At 59.9% G+C, this 14929-nt stretch overlaps 1 protein-coding gene across 2 annotated transcripts in view; it reads left to right on the top strand.

Moving 5' to 3' along the window:
• Positions 1–14929, top strand: part of MAST1 (microtubule associated serine/threonine kinase 1) — a 43461-nt gene that overhangs the window by 11699 nt on the left and 16833 nt on the right. For both annotated transcript variants that reach the window (XM_084609911.1, XM_084609910.1), the window contains 10 exons: positions 4735–4823; positions 6150–6225; positions 7430–7508; positions 7842–8002; positions 8479–8554; positions 9474–9683; positions 10031–10132; positions 11958–12090; positions 13176–13243; positions 14739–14824. In XM_084609911.1, the coding sequence (XP_084466037.1) occupies positions 4735–4823; positions 6150–6225; positions 7430–7508; positions 7842–8002; positions 8479–8554; positions 9474–9683; positions 10031–10132; positions 11958–12090; positions 13176–13243; positions 14739–14824 (1080 nt within the window). The remainder of the gene's footprint in view (positions 1–4734; positions 4824–6149; positions 6226–7429; positions 7509–7841; positions 8003–8478; positions 8555–9473; positions 9684–10030; positions 10133–11957; positions 12091–13175; positions 13244–14738; positions 14825–14929) is intronic.

Raw genomic sequence — 14929 nt, 5'->3', positions numbered from 1 at the left:
CACTTCTCCCTCCCCATACAAACCCTCCCTCCCCCTCCATCCTATGACACACCCTCCCTCCCTCCCCATACACTATCTATCTATCTATCTATGTATCTATCTATCTATCTATGCCTCCTACCCCCTCTATCTATCTATCTATCTATCTATCTATCTATCTATCTATCTATCTATCTATCTCACATACTCTGCTCTTTCTCAGTAACACCCCAGATCCACCCATCTCCTTGGCCCTCCAAGCTCTGCACCCCGCTAGGCCTGCGGGGGGGGGACCCAGCTCTGGGGTCTGAGGGTTGTTCAATATTTCCAGCCCCTGCCCCATGGCGCCTCCTGTCTTAGGGGCTGAATAGTGTATGGGGGGGAGGGGGCTGGAGACATACATTGGAATCACAGCAAAAGACAGCCGCCTTCCCCAGCCAGCTCTAGTCTTCTGCCCCCCAGCCCCAGCCATCTGCCCCCCAGCCACCCTGTCTCCATCCACCCCCCAGGCACCTCCCTCACCTGCCACGTGCTGCTTGGCTGCTTGGAGGGGCTGGGGTGGGAGTGGGGGGCAGGGCCCTTTGGGATCAGTCTGGGGAGCATGGGGGGAGACGGGTGTGGAGCCGAGTTGGGTTCTGGTTGGTGAGGTGGGCACCTTTGGGGGAGTTACACTGTGTGTGCGCGTGTGCGAGAGGAACAGCTACTGGTCCCTTGAGAGAGCGTGTGTTACCCCCGGTATGTGGTGTTGTGCAGTGTAATTGGTGTTTTTGTGATAGTATGTGTGGTGGGGGAAGGGCTGATACATGCTTGTGCATTCACTGACACATGTGCACACCCTGATGCACACCCTGCCCCGTTCACGCACACACACTGACACACTCATGCACACTGACACGCGTGCACACACTCATGCACACACTGACACACTTGTGCACACGCTGACATGTTTGCACACATACTGACACAGTCACGCACACCGACACGTGTGCACACACTAATGCACACACTGACACACTTGAGCACACGCCGACACGTTTGCACACACACACTGACACACTCATGCACACCGACATGCGTGCACACACTAATGCACACACTGACACACTTGTGCGCACGCTGACACGTTTGTACACACACACTGACACACTCATGCACACTGACACATGTGCACAAACTAATGCACACACTGACACACTTGAGCACATGCTGACACATTTGCACACACACTGACACACGCGCACCGACATGCGTGCACACACTAATGCACACACTGACACACTTGTGCACAAGCTGACACGTTTGCACACACACTGACACACTCACACACGCCGACACATGTGCACACACTAATGCGCACACTGACACACTTGTGCACGTGCTGACACGTTTGCACACACAAACTGACACGCGCACACACCGACACACGTTCACACACTAATGCGCACACTGACACACTTGTGCCCGCTGACACGTTTGCACACACTCACCGACACACTCACACGCACCGACACGCGTGCACACACTAATGCACACACTGACACACTTGTGTGCGTGCTGACATGTTTGTGCACACACACTGACACACGTGCACACACTGACACACTTGCACATGCACCGACATGGCCTTTGCCGGCAGGGCTTGTTCTGACTGAGAGCCACCGCCCCAGCTTCCACCCATTGTTGGGTTTAATGAGCTTCTTGACTGACTGCATCGTCATGGAGACAGATGGACAGGGCATCACCATGGAGACAGGAGACAGACAGACAGGGCATCTCCAGGGAGACAGGGCATGGAGACAGGCAGACACCAGCTACACATCCACTAGGACACAATACATTCACAGAAAGACACACACACATCCTTAGCCACACTCACAGCCAGACCTGACCCGGACACAACACACACAGCCGCTCACACTCAGGTGCAAGAGCTCCCCCCTCCCTCCCCCCGACGCCCACCTCGCACCCCGTCACACCAGACAGATCTTCTCACGCACACCTGGCCAACCAGAGGGGAGGCAAACACACAGCCACACACGCTCTGACACCCAACAGATCTCGCTCACCCTGGTTTCAGACAAACACAGACACCTACACACTCAAACACACTGAGACACCAGGCAGACTCAGACTCCATCAAGCACGCACACACAACGCAGACACAGTGGGAATATGTGACCCTGAGAGGGGGCTGTGGGTCGGGACGGAAGGGCACCGGCTGGGCTACGGATGAGGGGAGCCCAGGGCTGGGCTAGCAGGGGCTGTGGGTCGGGATTGAGGGGCACCGGTGGGGGTGGGGGAGCCCAGGGGCCAGGATGGCAAATCCCAGACCTACCAGTGCTCACACTAATGCCGTTGTTAACGAGCAGGCTGCTGCTAACCGACCACAGAACAATGGCTGATGGTTGTTTCAAGATGGCGGCGCAGGCCCCAGTCCTGGGGGCTCTGTGTCCAGGCTGCCCCCCTTGGTCCCAGGCTGGCACCAAAGTCACGAGCCAAGGGAGGAGCAGGGCACAGGAACCAAGGGGGCTGAGGCCAGGGTGCTTAGGGGATGGGACAGTCTAGGGTTTGGCAGTTGCCACATCATGGCCTAGACATGGTTCCCCGGTCCAGAGCTGGGGGGAGGGGTCGCCTCTGCGAAGAGCAGTGTAGGGTGTATGACACATGACTGAGGATGCTCATCCCAACCTGGCTGTATCACAGCAGAGGGGAGCAGCCAGCATTCCCATAATCCCCTGCTCTCCCTGGCTCTCCCGGCCCGCTTTTCCCCTCCATGCATTGTTGACTCTGAACACTACTGATAGCCAGTTACATGTCAGCGCCGTTAAGGGTTTCACGACTGAACAGAGCAGAGGAGAAAGGAGAGTGAGTGTCGGGGGACTGGCACAATTAGCTGGGCATGCTCTTGCTTCAGGGATGTGGGTGGGTGGTTGGCTTAGGAGAACACGTCTATTTTATTGTCCCCAGTCTGTCCCCGTGCTGTGAGCCGTTCAACAGCCCCCACCCCAGAGACAGCTGCCTCTCAGCACCCAGCAAGGAGTGGGGACAGATCTAGGTCCCTGCCAGTGCGGTATCAGAGAGGCTCTGAGCTCTGTGTACGGGCCAGGGGTTGCTGCCCGCCCAGCCAATGGGCATCAGAGCCCAGCCGCTATAAATGATCCTCAGTGGGGCAGATGAATTACCCCAGAAGAGGCAGCGGCTAGAACTCTGCAGGGCCCCGTGGGCCGAAGCAGCGACAGCCGCCGGAGCTGATGGTGGGCGAGCAAACTGTCAGTGAGAGACTGGTAGGGCCATGGCTCTGCCGGTGCACCTTGCTCCAGACCCGCAGCCCCCTGCCCCCCCAGCTCTGCCAGTGCCCCTCGCTCCCGACCCGCAGCCCCCTGCTATTCCAGCCCTGCCCCCCCAGCTCTGCCGGTCCCCCTCACTCCCGAATAGCAGCCCCCTGCTATTCCAGCCCTGCCCCCCCAGCTCTGCCGGTCCCCCTCGCTCCCGACCCGCAGCCCCCTGCCCCCCCAGCTCTGCCAGTGCCCCTCGCTCCTGACCCGCAGCCCCCTGCTGTTCCAGCCCTGCCCCCCCAGCTCTGCCGGTCCCCCTCGCTCCCGACCTGCAGCCCCCTGCTATTCCAGCCCTGCCCCCCCAGCTCTGCCAATGCCCCTCATTCCTGGCACTCCCTTTCTCCATCTCTGTTTATTGCACCTCAATCCTGATTTATCTCTGGGGTGTTTTTTTGTGGGGGGGGAAAGGGGGAGGTCAGGACTCCTGGGTTCCATTCCCAGCTCTGTCACTGACTCCCTGTGTGATCTTGGGCGAGTTACCTCGTTCGTCACCTCGGCCGTGAGCCAGCTCTGGGGTGGAGCCTGGCAGCTGGGTAGGAGCCCAGAGCAAGGCAGGACCAGCAGTAGAATGTGCGTGATGGGGCTGGGGGAGGGGGGAATGTCAGGGCCAGATAATTTAGGCAGGACCCTGGGGTCAGCTTGTGAGAGACGTCCTGGAGTCTGTTCATGACAGGGCATGAAAACACAGCACAAGAGTGAGGGAATAGAACCCAGGAGTCCTGCCCACCCCCAGTAGGCCCCACTCCCCTCACAGAGCCAGAGATAGAACCCAGGAGTCCTGGCACCCAGCCCCTCCCCCCACTACACCCCCCTCCACTCACAGAGCCGGAGATAGAACCCAGAAGTCCTGGCCCCCCTCCCCTCACAGAGCTGGGACCGGATGCAGTCCCCCTTCCTGAAGCTGAAGTGAAGGATGTAAGTCGATGGGGAGCCTGACCCTGGGAGAAGAGTGATGTCTAGTGGTTAGCGCAGGGCGGGACTGGGAGCCCAGCAGCACTTGCCTTGGTGCGGCGTTGGGGGAATTGGGAGTGGCGTCCGTCCCCATCACTGCCCCACCCCCAGCTGGTCTCGATTCATTTTGTCCATTCCCGCACTGGAAATAGCACACGAAAAAACTCCAGAGCCCAGAAGAAATCGAGATGGGAACGGCTGGGAGGGGCCCTACTGCTTAGTGTGGGAGCGGGGGGCTGGGAGCCAGGACTCCTGGGTTCTATCCCTGGTGCTGGGAGCAAAGCAGAGCTCAGGGTTTCTAGTCCTGGGCCTGAGGGAGTAGAGAAGACCCTGAAGGGGAGCTGTCTCTTGAAACTCCCTTGATCCCATGCTGGCTTTGGGACTGGGATCAGACCCCATTTCCCCCTAGCCCCCGAGCTGGCCCACTGAGTCCGGTCCCCCCTTCTCTTGTTCCTTCCCTTCTCTGCAGCTGCCGAACCAGTAACAGGAAGAGCCTGATCCTGACCAGCACGTCCCCGACGCTGCCGCGGCCCCACTCCCCCATCCCGGGTCACATCGGTGAGTTCCCCCAGCCTGGGACGCCATCCATCCAGCGTCGCCCCAGCCATGCTGCTCCGTAGCCAGCAGGGGGAGCTCTTGTTCGAGGCATCACAACTTGCCCCCACCAAGGGCAGCTCCCTTCCCGCACTAAGCCAGCCCTGCCAAGGCCCCAGCTGGGCCTGGGGCTGCGCCCATCACCCAACGGCTGCTCAGCTCTTCGTCTAGCTCCATCTCTGGAGCCTAGTGTCTGGCTTCCCATCCGTCTGTCTGGCTGCCTGTCTATCCATTTATCACAGCATCCATTGATCCATTCATCAGTGTATCCATCCATCCATCCATCCATCCATCTCTTTCAATCCATCCATCGATCCATCCATCCACTCATGAGTCCATCCATCCAATCATGTCTTTCAATCCATCCATCCAACCATCTCTTTCAATCCATTCATCCATCCAACCATCCCTCCATCCATCCTTCTCTTTCAATCCATCCATCCATCCATCCATCCATCCATCCATCCATCCATCTCTTTCAATCCATCCATCCATCCATCTCTTTCAATCCATCCATCCAACCATCTCTTTCAATCCATTCATCCATCCAACCATCCCTCCATCCATCCTTCTCTTTCAATCCATCCATCCATCCATCCATCCATTCATCCATCCATCCATCTCTTTCAATCCATCCATCCATCTCTTTCAATCCGTCTCTTTCCATCCATCCATCCATCCATCCATCCATCCATCCATCCATCACTTAAGCAGTGTTGCCATCCTTTTGTCCATCCACTCATCCATCTTTTTACCAATCCAACTCTCCATTCTTCCATCCACTGTCCACCTCGCTACAGTCCATCCATCCATTCTTCTGTCTTTCAGATCATTCATCCATTCATGAGTCCATCCATTCATCCATCTCTCCATCTAGCCTTCTGCCCATCTATCTACCAGTCTATCCATTTGTCCATTCTTCTGTCAGTCCATCCATCCATTTACCTATCTGCTAATACAGCTGTCTGTCCATTGACAGAGTCTCCATCCATCCATCTCTTTCTCATGCCCCCATCACCACTTTCTCCAACAGCCAACACATCCAGGCTCCTTTGCCTGGCATTAGTGCCTCCCAATCCATTGGCTGCTCTTGGGAGGAAGTGGGAACAGCAGCCAGTAGCAATCCAGTCCACCCCCCTGTGGCTCTGCCCTCTTGGGAGGGGTCTTGGAGGATGAGTGGCTCCATGGGGGCAGCATGTGGTGTTGGTGGCAGAGGTGGGATGCTATCTGTTGGGGGATCCTAACATACTCTATATCTGTCTGTTATCCCCTGCTCCCTCTCCCTCGCAGGCAGCAGCCCCCTGGACAGCCCAAGGAACTTCTCCCCCAATGCACCTGCCCACTTCTCCTTCACCTCCTCACGCAGGTAAGGGCTGCGCCGCCCCCTTGATGCCAGTCTCTGGGGAGTGGAATGAGTTTACCGGGCCTCAGCCCAGTTCCCAGGAGTCTTCACCATAAACAACCCTCTCCCTCCACAGCTAGCTGACACCCTCCCACCTTGCCAGCAGCCTCAGCACTGAGACTGAGGCCTCAACTGGCTCTAGAGCTGGGGAGAGAACCCAGGAGTCCTGACTCCCATCCCCTCCCCCCTGCTCTACCCATTACACCCTACTCCCCTCCTATAGCTGGTAAAAGAACCCAGGAGTCCTAGCTCCCAGCCCCCCTCCATGCTCTAACCACTAGACCCCATGCCCCTCCCAGAGCTGGGGATAGAACCCAGGAATCCTGACTCCCATCCGATCCCCTGGCCCATGCAGCAGTTGGGAACGTAGAAGCCTACGCCCCATCTGCTCCCTGCTCTGATTACAGCCCTGCCCGCCCACACCAGCCCCTGCCAAGAGCCCGGGAGAAATGGCACCGTCTCCTCCTGGAGCAGCTGGGCTCACCCGGCTGGCGGGTCCCTGGCTGTGGGGTCCTGGCGTCCCTCGGACGAACCGACTGGTGGGAAGTGCCGTTCCCTTCCCCATTCTGGCCCATGGGGTGTGAGGTCTGTCCCTCTGCATGGCCTTGGCACTGGGACGGGGCGAGGGACTGGTGGAGCCTGCTTGGGCCAAATCCAGGAAGGGAGTGAGAGCAGGACAGGGCCTGGGAGCCAGGACTCCTGGGTTCTGTGCCCAGCTCTGGGAGGAGAGTGGGGTCTAGTGGTTAGAGCTGGGGTCTGGGAGCTGGGACTCCTGGGTTCTCTGCCCAGCTCTGGGAGGGGAGTGGGGTCTAGTGGTTAGAGCTGGGGTCTGGGAACCGGGACTCCTGCCTTCTCTACCTGGCTCTGCTAATCCTCCATCTCCCAATGGTTAATTAACACCTCTATCTTTCCCAGTGGCCCCTTGTGTGAGCCCCGAGCCCTCAGGGGTCCCCATGTAGCTGTTGCGACGGGGCATTGCCTGCCACCTCTGCTCAGCCCCGTTCTCCCACATCCCACATGCCAGGCAGCAGCTCCAAGCCCCTGGCACTGGGGGTGGCCGGGCTGGACGGGGCTGAGGTCCTCGCTGCTCTCTGAAGACTGGATCCCCCGGAAGGGCTGGATCCCCCTAGACTGGATCCCCTCACGCTCCCCTGTTTGGTCCCCTCAGGGCAGACGGACGCCGCTGGTCTCTGGCTTCCCTTCCCTCGTCCGGATATGGAACCAACACCCCCAGCTCCACCGTGTCGGTGAGTGTCGTGACCCCAGACGGGCGGGTAGGGCCGGCCGGCGCGTCCAGACAATGCTGGCCCCTGGCGGTCAGTGCTGGCCCCGTGAGGTGCTTGGGGGCCTGTGCGGCAGGGAACGGGGCAGGGAGTCAGCAGGGGGCGCTCTCCTCACTCTGTCAGGGCCGGTTTGCGTGCAGCACTAGGGGGCGCTGTGCTGCAGTTACAATAGGACGTTGGAGCCTCGTTCACTTCCTCTCCTAAGCGGCGGTTAATTACTGACACGCCCCACCCCAGAGGTGGCTGCACCTCGGTGACGGGTCCCTGTCGAACCCTCCTCTTTCTCTCCCTCCCTAGTCGTCCTGCTCGTCCCAGGAGCGGCTGCACCAGCTGCCCTACCAGCCCACCATGGACGAGCTGCATTTCCTCTCCAAGCACTTTGGCAGCACCGAGAGCATCACGGACGACGATGGAGGGCGGCGCTCCCCCGCCGTGCGCCCCCGGTCCCGGAGCCTCAGGTACTGCAGGAGCAGAGGGGACGCCCCCATCTCCCCAGCCCCTGTTCCCTTCCCCCGAGCCCCTTGGGCTGGGGTCACATAGGAGACTTGCCACGGAAATCTGTCTGCTGTAGGGGCAGGGGGCTCAGCAGCGGGGCGCCCTCCCCCCGGCAGTCGGTGCTGGCCCCAGTGTGATGCTAGTGGGTGCTGTGCTGCGGGAAGTGGGGTCTCAGTAGGGGGCGCTCTCCTTTCGTAGCTAGTGCTGACCCCAGAGCCGCAGTAGGGTGATAGGGAGAGCGATCGAGGGCTTAGCAGGGGGCGCCCTCCCTTGTGCAAAGCCTTTCTGGTGTAACAGCTACCAGGTCTCCACCCCAGAGGTGGCTGCATCTCAGCGCCGGGTGGGTGGTTTCTGGGAGGTGGGAGGCTCTGGGGGGAACACAGTAGGGGGCACGGAGATGTAACACCATGTGACTCCTCCCTTCTTCCCTGCCGTGCAGCCCGGGCCGCTCCCCCTCCTCTCACGACAATGAGATAGTGATGATGAACCATGTGTACAAGGAACGGTTCCCCAAGGTATGGCCCGGGTGTGTGTGTGGGGGGAGAACAGGCCCTGAGGGCAGCGCAGGAGACAAGGGCTCAGGGGCACAGCAGGGGTGGGAGCCCGGGGGCCTTGCAGAGTCCAGCGGGCAGGGGCCCAGTGGTACAGCAGGGGTGGGGTCTGTGGGCCTGGCAGAGTCCAGCGGGCGGTGGCCCAGGGAGCAGGGGTGGGGGCCCAGGGACCTGGCAGAGTCCAGTGGGCGGGGGCCCAGGGGCACAGCAGGGAAGCCCTGTGCCCTGGTGTGGGATTCACCAACGAAGGGCTGACAGGGCCTGGCCAGGGAGAGGCCTCCGAGGTCCCTGCAGTGCCTGTGGGTGAAGCTCCCAGCTGTGAGTCTCTGGGTGAGGGGGATCGGGCAGGACGGGCTGAGCAGGACCCTGGGGTCCCCATGGGGAGGTGGGGGTGTCCAGATGAACCCTCTGGGGGTTCCTTTGGGAAGGGAGCCCTCTAGTGGTGATATGTTGCACAACCGCTGCCTGCTCCCTCCGGGGATTCCATGGGGACCCTGCCCCACATTCCCCTCAGTGTCTCGTTCACCCCTGGGACCAAGGGACAGAGGTCTGGGGGGGTCTAGCCAAGGTTCGGTTGCGACAGGCCAGGTGACGCCTTCCCAACTCTTGGGTTCCATCTTGGCTTGGGGGTGGGGGTGGGGGGGGAAGTGTAGTGGTTAGAGCCGGGGACTGGCGGCCAGGACTCCTGGGTTCTGCCCTGGCTTAGGGAGGGCAGTGGGGTCCAGTGGTTAGAGCAGGGGGCTGGGAGCCAGGACTCCTGGGTTCTGCTCTGGTTCAGGGAGGGCAGTGGGGTTCCCATTCAGAGCAGCCTGGTCTCTGGGGTAAACTCCCCCTGACCCCCGGTGCCGGCTCAGTAGAATCTCCCCATCTCCCACCCGGCCAGGCCACGGCGCAGATGGAGGAGAAGCTGCAGGATTTCGTCACGGCCTTCGAGCCAGACAGCGTCCTTCCCCTGGCCGACGGGGCCCTCAGCTTCATCCACCACCAGGTGATCGAGCTGGCCCGGGACTGTCTGGCCAAGGCCCGCGAGGGACTCATCTCCAGCATCTACTTCTACGAGCTGCAGGAGAACATGGAGAAGCTGCTGCAGGACGTGAGCGGGGGGTGGGGGGCTGCCAGGGGGTGTGGAGCAGTGGGGTGAGGGGAGCAGGGTGATGGGGGGTGACGGGACCGGGGTGGGGCAGCGGGGCTGTGACAGGAGCGGGGTGGGGGGTGATGGGGCAGTGGGGCTGTGATGGGGGTCACAGGGATGCGATGGGAGCAGGAGGGTGCTGGGGAACATGATGAGGGCCCTGGGGGTGAAGCGAGTGGCGTGGGGGGTGGTGGCTAGGGGCATTGTAGGGTGATGGGGGCGGGGCAGGAGGGCAGGCTCTCTGGGGCAGGCCGAGGACATAGGGCCGGCATGGGCTGCCTCTCACCTCCCCTCTCCCCCGTCCCCAGGCCTACGAGCGCTCGGAGAGCCTGGAAGTCGCCTTCGTGACCCAGCTGGTGAAGAAGCTTCTGATCATCATCTCTCGCCCGGCGCGGCTCCTGGAGTGCCTGGTGAGGGGGGTGGGAGCATGGTGGGGGGGCAGCTGCCCCCCACTCTGCTGCCCCCAGCGCTAGGGTCTGGGGCTCTGCTCTGGGACACCCAGCTCCCAGCCCTGCTGCCCGTCAGAGTGACATGCTGCTACCATCCCTGCTCTGACCCTAAATCCTATGCCAAGCCCCAGCTCTAACTGCTAGCCCCCGCTGTCCTCCCGGAGCTGGGAGAGAACCCAGGAGTCCTGGCTCCCAGCTCCGCTACTCTGCCTACTAACCCCCGCTCTCCTCCCGGAGCTGGGAGAGAACCCAGGAGTCCTGGTCTCCAGGCCCCTGCTCTAAACACTAGACCCCCCTGCTCGTCCCCCAGAGCCAGGGGAGAACCCAGGAGTCCTTTTTCCCAGTCCCACCCCCACTCTACCCACCCCTCTGACTCCATTCTGTGCCTGCCCCCCAGCTCCCCCACTCACACCCCTATGCCTGCCCCTACCTGTCTATGTTGCCCCATAGCCATCCCCAAACCTGGCACCCATGCCAGCCAATCCGAGGGCACCCAGCCGGTTACCCTGACAACAACGAGCTAGCCAGTGACTGGGCTGCTGCCTTGGCCCAATGGCGAGCAAGCTGGCAGCAGGGGGCGGTGTGGCATTGGCCAAGGCAGGTTGCTGATGCGGCCTGTTGCTGTGGCAACAGCCATCGCTGCCCAGTTGCTAGAGGGCCGTCATGGCAACAGAGACAGGCAGAGGCATCCTCCAACGGGGATCTTCCCCCCCTCACCCCGCCATGGGGTTTTGATGCTGGGAATAGGGGGAGGGCATGTAACTAGCCCCTCTGCCCTGCACCCCAAGAGCCCCAGCCGTCTACCTCGCCAGTCAGTGTGTGACCCCCGCTTCACCCGGGGACGTGGGGCGGGGAGAGCCAGGGGGAGGGTCTGGCAGCTTCTGAGACGGTGACAAAGGACACAGCCGTGTGTGTGTGTGAGAGAGAGTCCCCTTACAAACACCCAAAATACACCCACTAACACCCCCGCACAAAGACACCTGAAACACCACCACACCCCCCCCCAACATCAGACACACAAGAAGAGCTCCGTGTAGCTCGAAAGCTTGTCTTTCTCACCAAGAGAAGTTGGTCCAAAAAAGGATATTTCCTCACCCACCTTGTCATGCTACACACCCCAACACACATACACCCCTGAAACACAAGTACACCCCACGCACACGTGACACCCCCCACACACACACCTGAAACAGACACACACCAACACACGTCCAAATCCCTGAAACACAAATACACCCCCCACACACACACCTGAAACAGACACGCACTAATACCTGAAACAGATACAGAGCCACGCCAACACCCCCCACCCAACACAAGTGTGTACAAATGCCTGCAAGGCCTGACCTGACACACCCACACCTCTGAAACACACAAAGGCACAAACGCCTGTTACACACGTGCACAGAACTGCCTGACACACACTCACTCACATACCCACCCCTGATACGCCCATACAGACTGCTGGCAGTCCCTGGTCCCTGTGCCCCTGGCTGGCAGTCCCTGGTCCCTGTGCCCCCGGCTGGCAGTCCCTGGTCTGCCAGCAGGAACAGGTGTGTAGGCAGAGCCCCAGTGCCCTGCTCCCACCCCCACCCTGCTCGCTGACCTAGTAACCGCCCTCCTCGTGTGCAGATCCGTAGTTGGGGCACCTCTCCCCAGTGCCTGCTCTCGGACACAAGGGGAGCCCTGGGGTGTTTCCCCAGCCTGCAGGGTCCCTATCTGGGGGTGTGGCCCCCCTGCCTGCCCATTAGTGACGGGGCTGGGTGGCCCTGCCGGTGTCTTGCAGGAGTTTAATCCCGAGGAGTTTTACCACCTGTTGGAGGCGGCTGAGGATCACGCCAAGGAGGGACACCTGATGAAGACGGACATCCCCCGCTACATCATCAGCCAGCTGGGCCTCACCCGCGACCCCTTCACAGGTAACCCCAGCAGGGGAGGGGGGCATGGGGACTGGTGCCCACTGCAGCCAGGCCTGTGCTAGCGAGCGGGCGGGTTGCCATTGCACAAGTGTGAGTGATGGCATGTGTGTCTTAGCATGCATGTGTGCGTGATTGCGGGTGCGTGTGTGACTGTGCGTGTTAGCATTTAGTGTGTAAGATTGCACGTGGGTGTGTGACTGCACGTGTGTTAGCGTGCACGTGGGTGTGTTATTGCACGTGTGCGACTACATGTGTGTTATCATACGTGTGTGTGTGATTGCACGTGGGTGTGTGACTGCACGTGTGTTAGCATGCACGTGGGTGTGTTATTGCAGGTGTGCGACTACATGTGTGTTATCATACGTGTGTGTGTGATTGCACGTGGGTGTGTGACTGCACATGTGTTAGCGTGCACGTGGGTGTGTTATTGCACGTGTGCGACTACATGTGTGTTATCATACGTGTGTGTGTGATTGCACGTGGGTGTGTGACTCTGTGCATTAGCGTGCACGTGGGTGTGTTGCACGTGTGCGACTACATGTGTGTTATCATACGTGTGTGTGTGATTGCATGTGGGTGTGTGACTCTGTGCGTTAGTGTGCACGTGGGTGTGTTATTGCACGTGTGCGACTACATGTGTGTTATCATACGTGTGTGTGTGATTGCACGTGGGTGTGTGACTCTGTGCGTTAGCAGGCATGCGTCTGCACTTGCATTTCTATGACTGCGTGTGTGTTAGCATTCACGTGGGGGTCTGAAAACATTTGCAACTCGGCGCATGTGTCTACATGCATATGTGTGACTGCATATGTGTATGTATGACGGCATGTGCGTTTGCAGCCGCGGGCGGGTGCCTGTATGACTGCATGCATGTGTCTGTGTGTGGGCCTATACGTGATTACATTCATGTTGGCATGCACACGTGTGTACGCAGCTGCCTCGCCTGGGACTGAATGTGCGTGTATATCCCCGTGCGTATGTCCATGGGTGTGCGTGTGTGTGTGAGTGAGTGTGTGTGGCTGCCCGCGTCGCCCTGCCTTCGTTGGCTCCCGTGGCCCCTCTCCTCAGTTGATGTCCCCCCCCAGACATGGTGCATCTGGAGGAACATGACAGTGGTGGATCCAACACGCCCGAGACGGATGAGTTCACGGAGGTAAGTCCCCACCCCGGGATACATACAGCACATGGCCATCAGGGCTCCGAGCTGTGGGCGGTGGGCGGTGTCTGAGGGCTGGGTCTGGTGCCCCACAGCTCTGGATCTCTACTGATGGGGCCATAATAATGTGGGGGACTCGCCATTCCGCTGCCGCCTACTGGAGGGGATTGGAACAGCCCTTCTGTGTGTCAGAACCGCCCCAGTCCCCTGGGGGAGCCCTGGCCCGAGGTGCTGTAATGGGCGCAATCCCGCTGGGTCCCACTGGGTGGCAGTATGGCAAAGGGCTTGGGGTAGGTCCCCGCTGCCCCATCTGGGGCATTTTGTTAACACACAAATGCATTTGCCCACCCAGAGATACAGACACACAACAGAGGCAACACAACTGCACGCCCACACAGCCACACAATGCCCAGACACCCGCACGCTCCTGTACATGTTTACAGAGAAACACACACAGACTGGTGTGCAACACAATCACACACACCGAGAGGGACACAGCCCCAGAAACAACACGCACACAGGCAACCGCAGAAACAACACACACAACTCACTCAGGAGACACACACATCCCTCCCTGTCACACACCGTCTGAGAACCAACCCTCAAAACAACACAGTCCACCCCAGACACACACAGACCAGCATGCAGCACAATCACACAAACCTAGAGGGACACAACCCCAGAATCAACCCACACAACCTATCCTGGAGAGACACAGCTCCAGAGAAACGACCCCCCAAACAACACCCCTGCTGAGACACACAACTCCAGAAACACACTCCCCATGAGCACACATGTCACAGCCCCAGAAACAAACAACACCTAACGCTGCCGACAGTCACACACCCCGGGAGGACACAGCCTGAGAAACAACATCCTCCCATACAGAGACGCACACTTCCCCCAACCTCAGGAACAACACAACCCACCCCAGACACACACATACAGACACTCACACTCCCTCATAGACACACCACACCTGAAACACAGCACTCCCCACAGAGCCATCCCCCCTCCACAATCACACCCCCTACAGGGGCACAACCTGGAAATAACACACACGCTCCCCAGAGACACACACACACACACACAGAGCTCCAGAAACACCTACCCACCCAGAGAGAGACACACAGATACACAACCCCAGAAGCAACACACACTCTGGACCCAGACACGCACACACAGATACAAAGACCCAGAACCCAACACACCCCACAGACCCACTCCACCAGGGACACCCAGCCCCACAGCTACACGCACAAACACAACCCCCAGCCCCCTGTGCCCGGGCGCTAAGCCGAGTCTGCCCCGACTGGCGGTAGCCCAGCATGGGAGCACCAGGTACCTGGTGCTCTGGCAGGTTGGGGTCTAGTGGTTAGAGCAGGGGGCTGGGAGCTGGTGGGGCCTGAGGGCTGACATGGGGGTGGATCTGGGGGATGGGGGCTCCCCCTTTCCCACCCCCACCCTCAGTGATGCATGTGATTTATTCCAGGGCCGGGGAGCTGCCCTGAAACACAAGAAACCACCCGGAGAAGGGGACTTTGAAACCATCAAACTTATTAGCAACGGAGCCTATGGGTGAGAGAGTGTTGGGGGAGGGGTTGACCCCTGACCTGATGCCCCTCCTGCGGCAGTGGCCTGCACCCCTTGGGGGTTGGGGGGGAGGCAGGAGAGATCTCTCTG

The sequence above is a fragment of the Lepidochelys olivacea genome, assembly GCF_965140295.1.
Source record: "Lepidochelys olivacea isolate rLepOli2 genome assembly, chromosome: 20".
Lineage (NCBI taxonomy): Eukaryota > Metazoa > Chordata > Testudines > Cheloniidae > Lepidochelys > Lepidochelys olivacea.
This window is presented reverse-complemented; position numbering and strand designations above follow the sequence as displayed.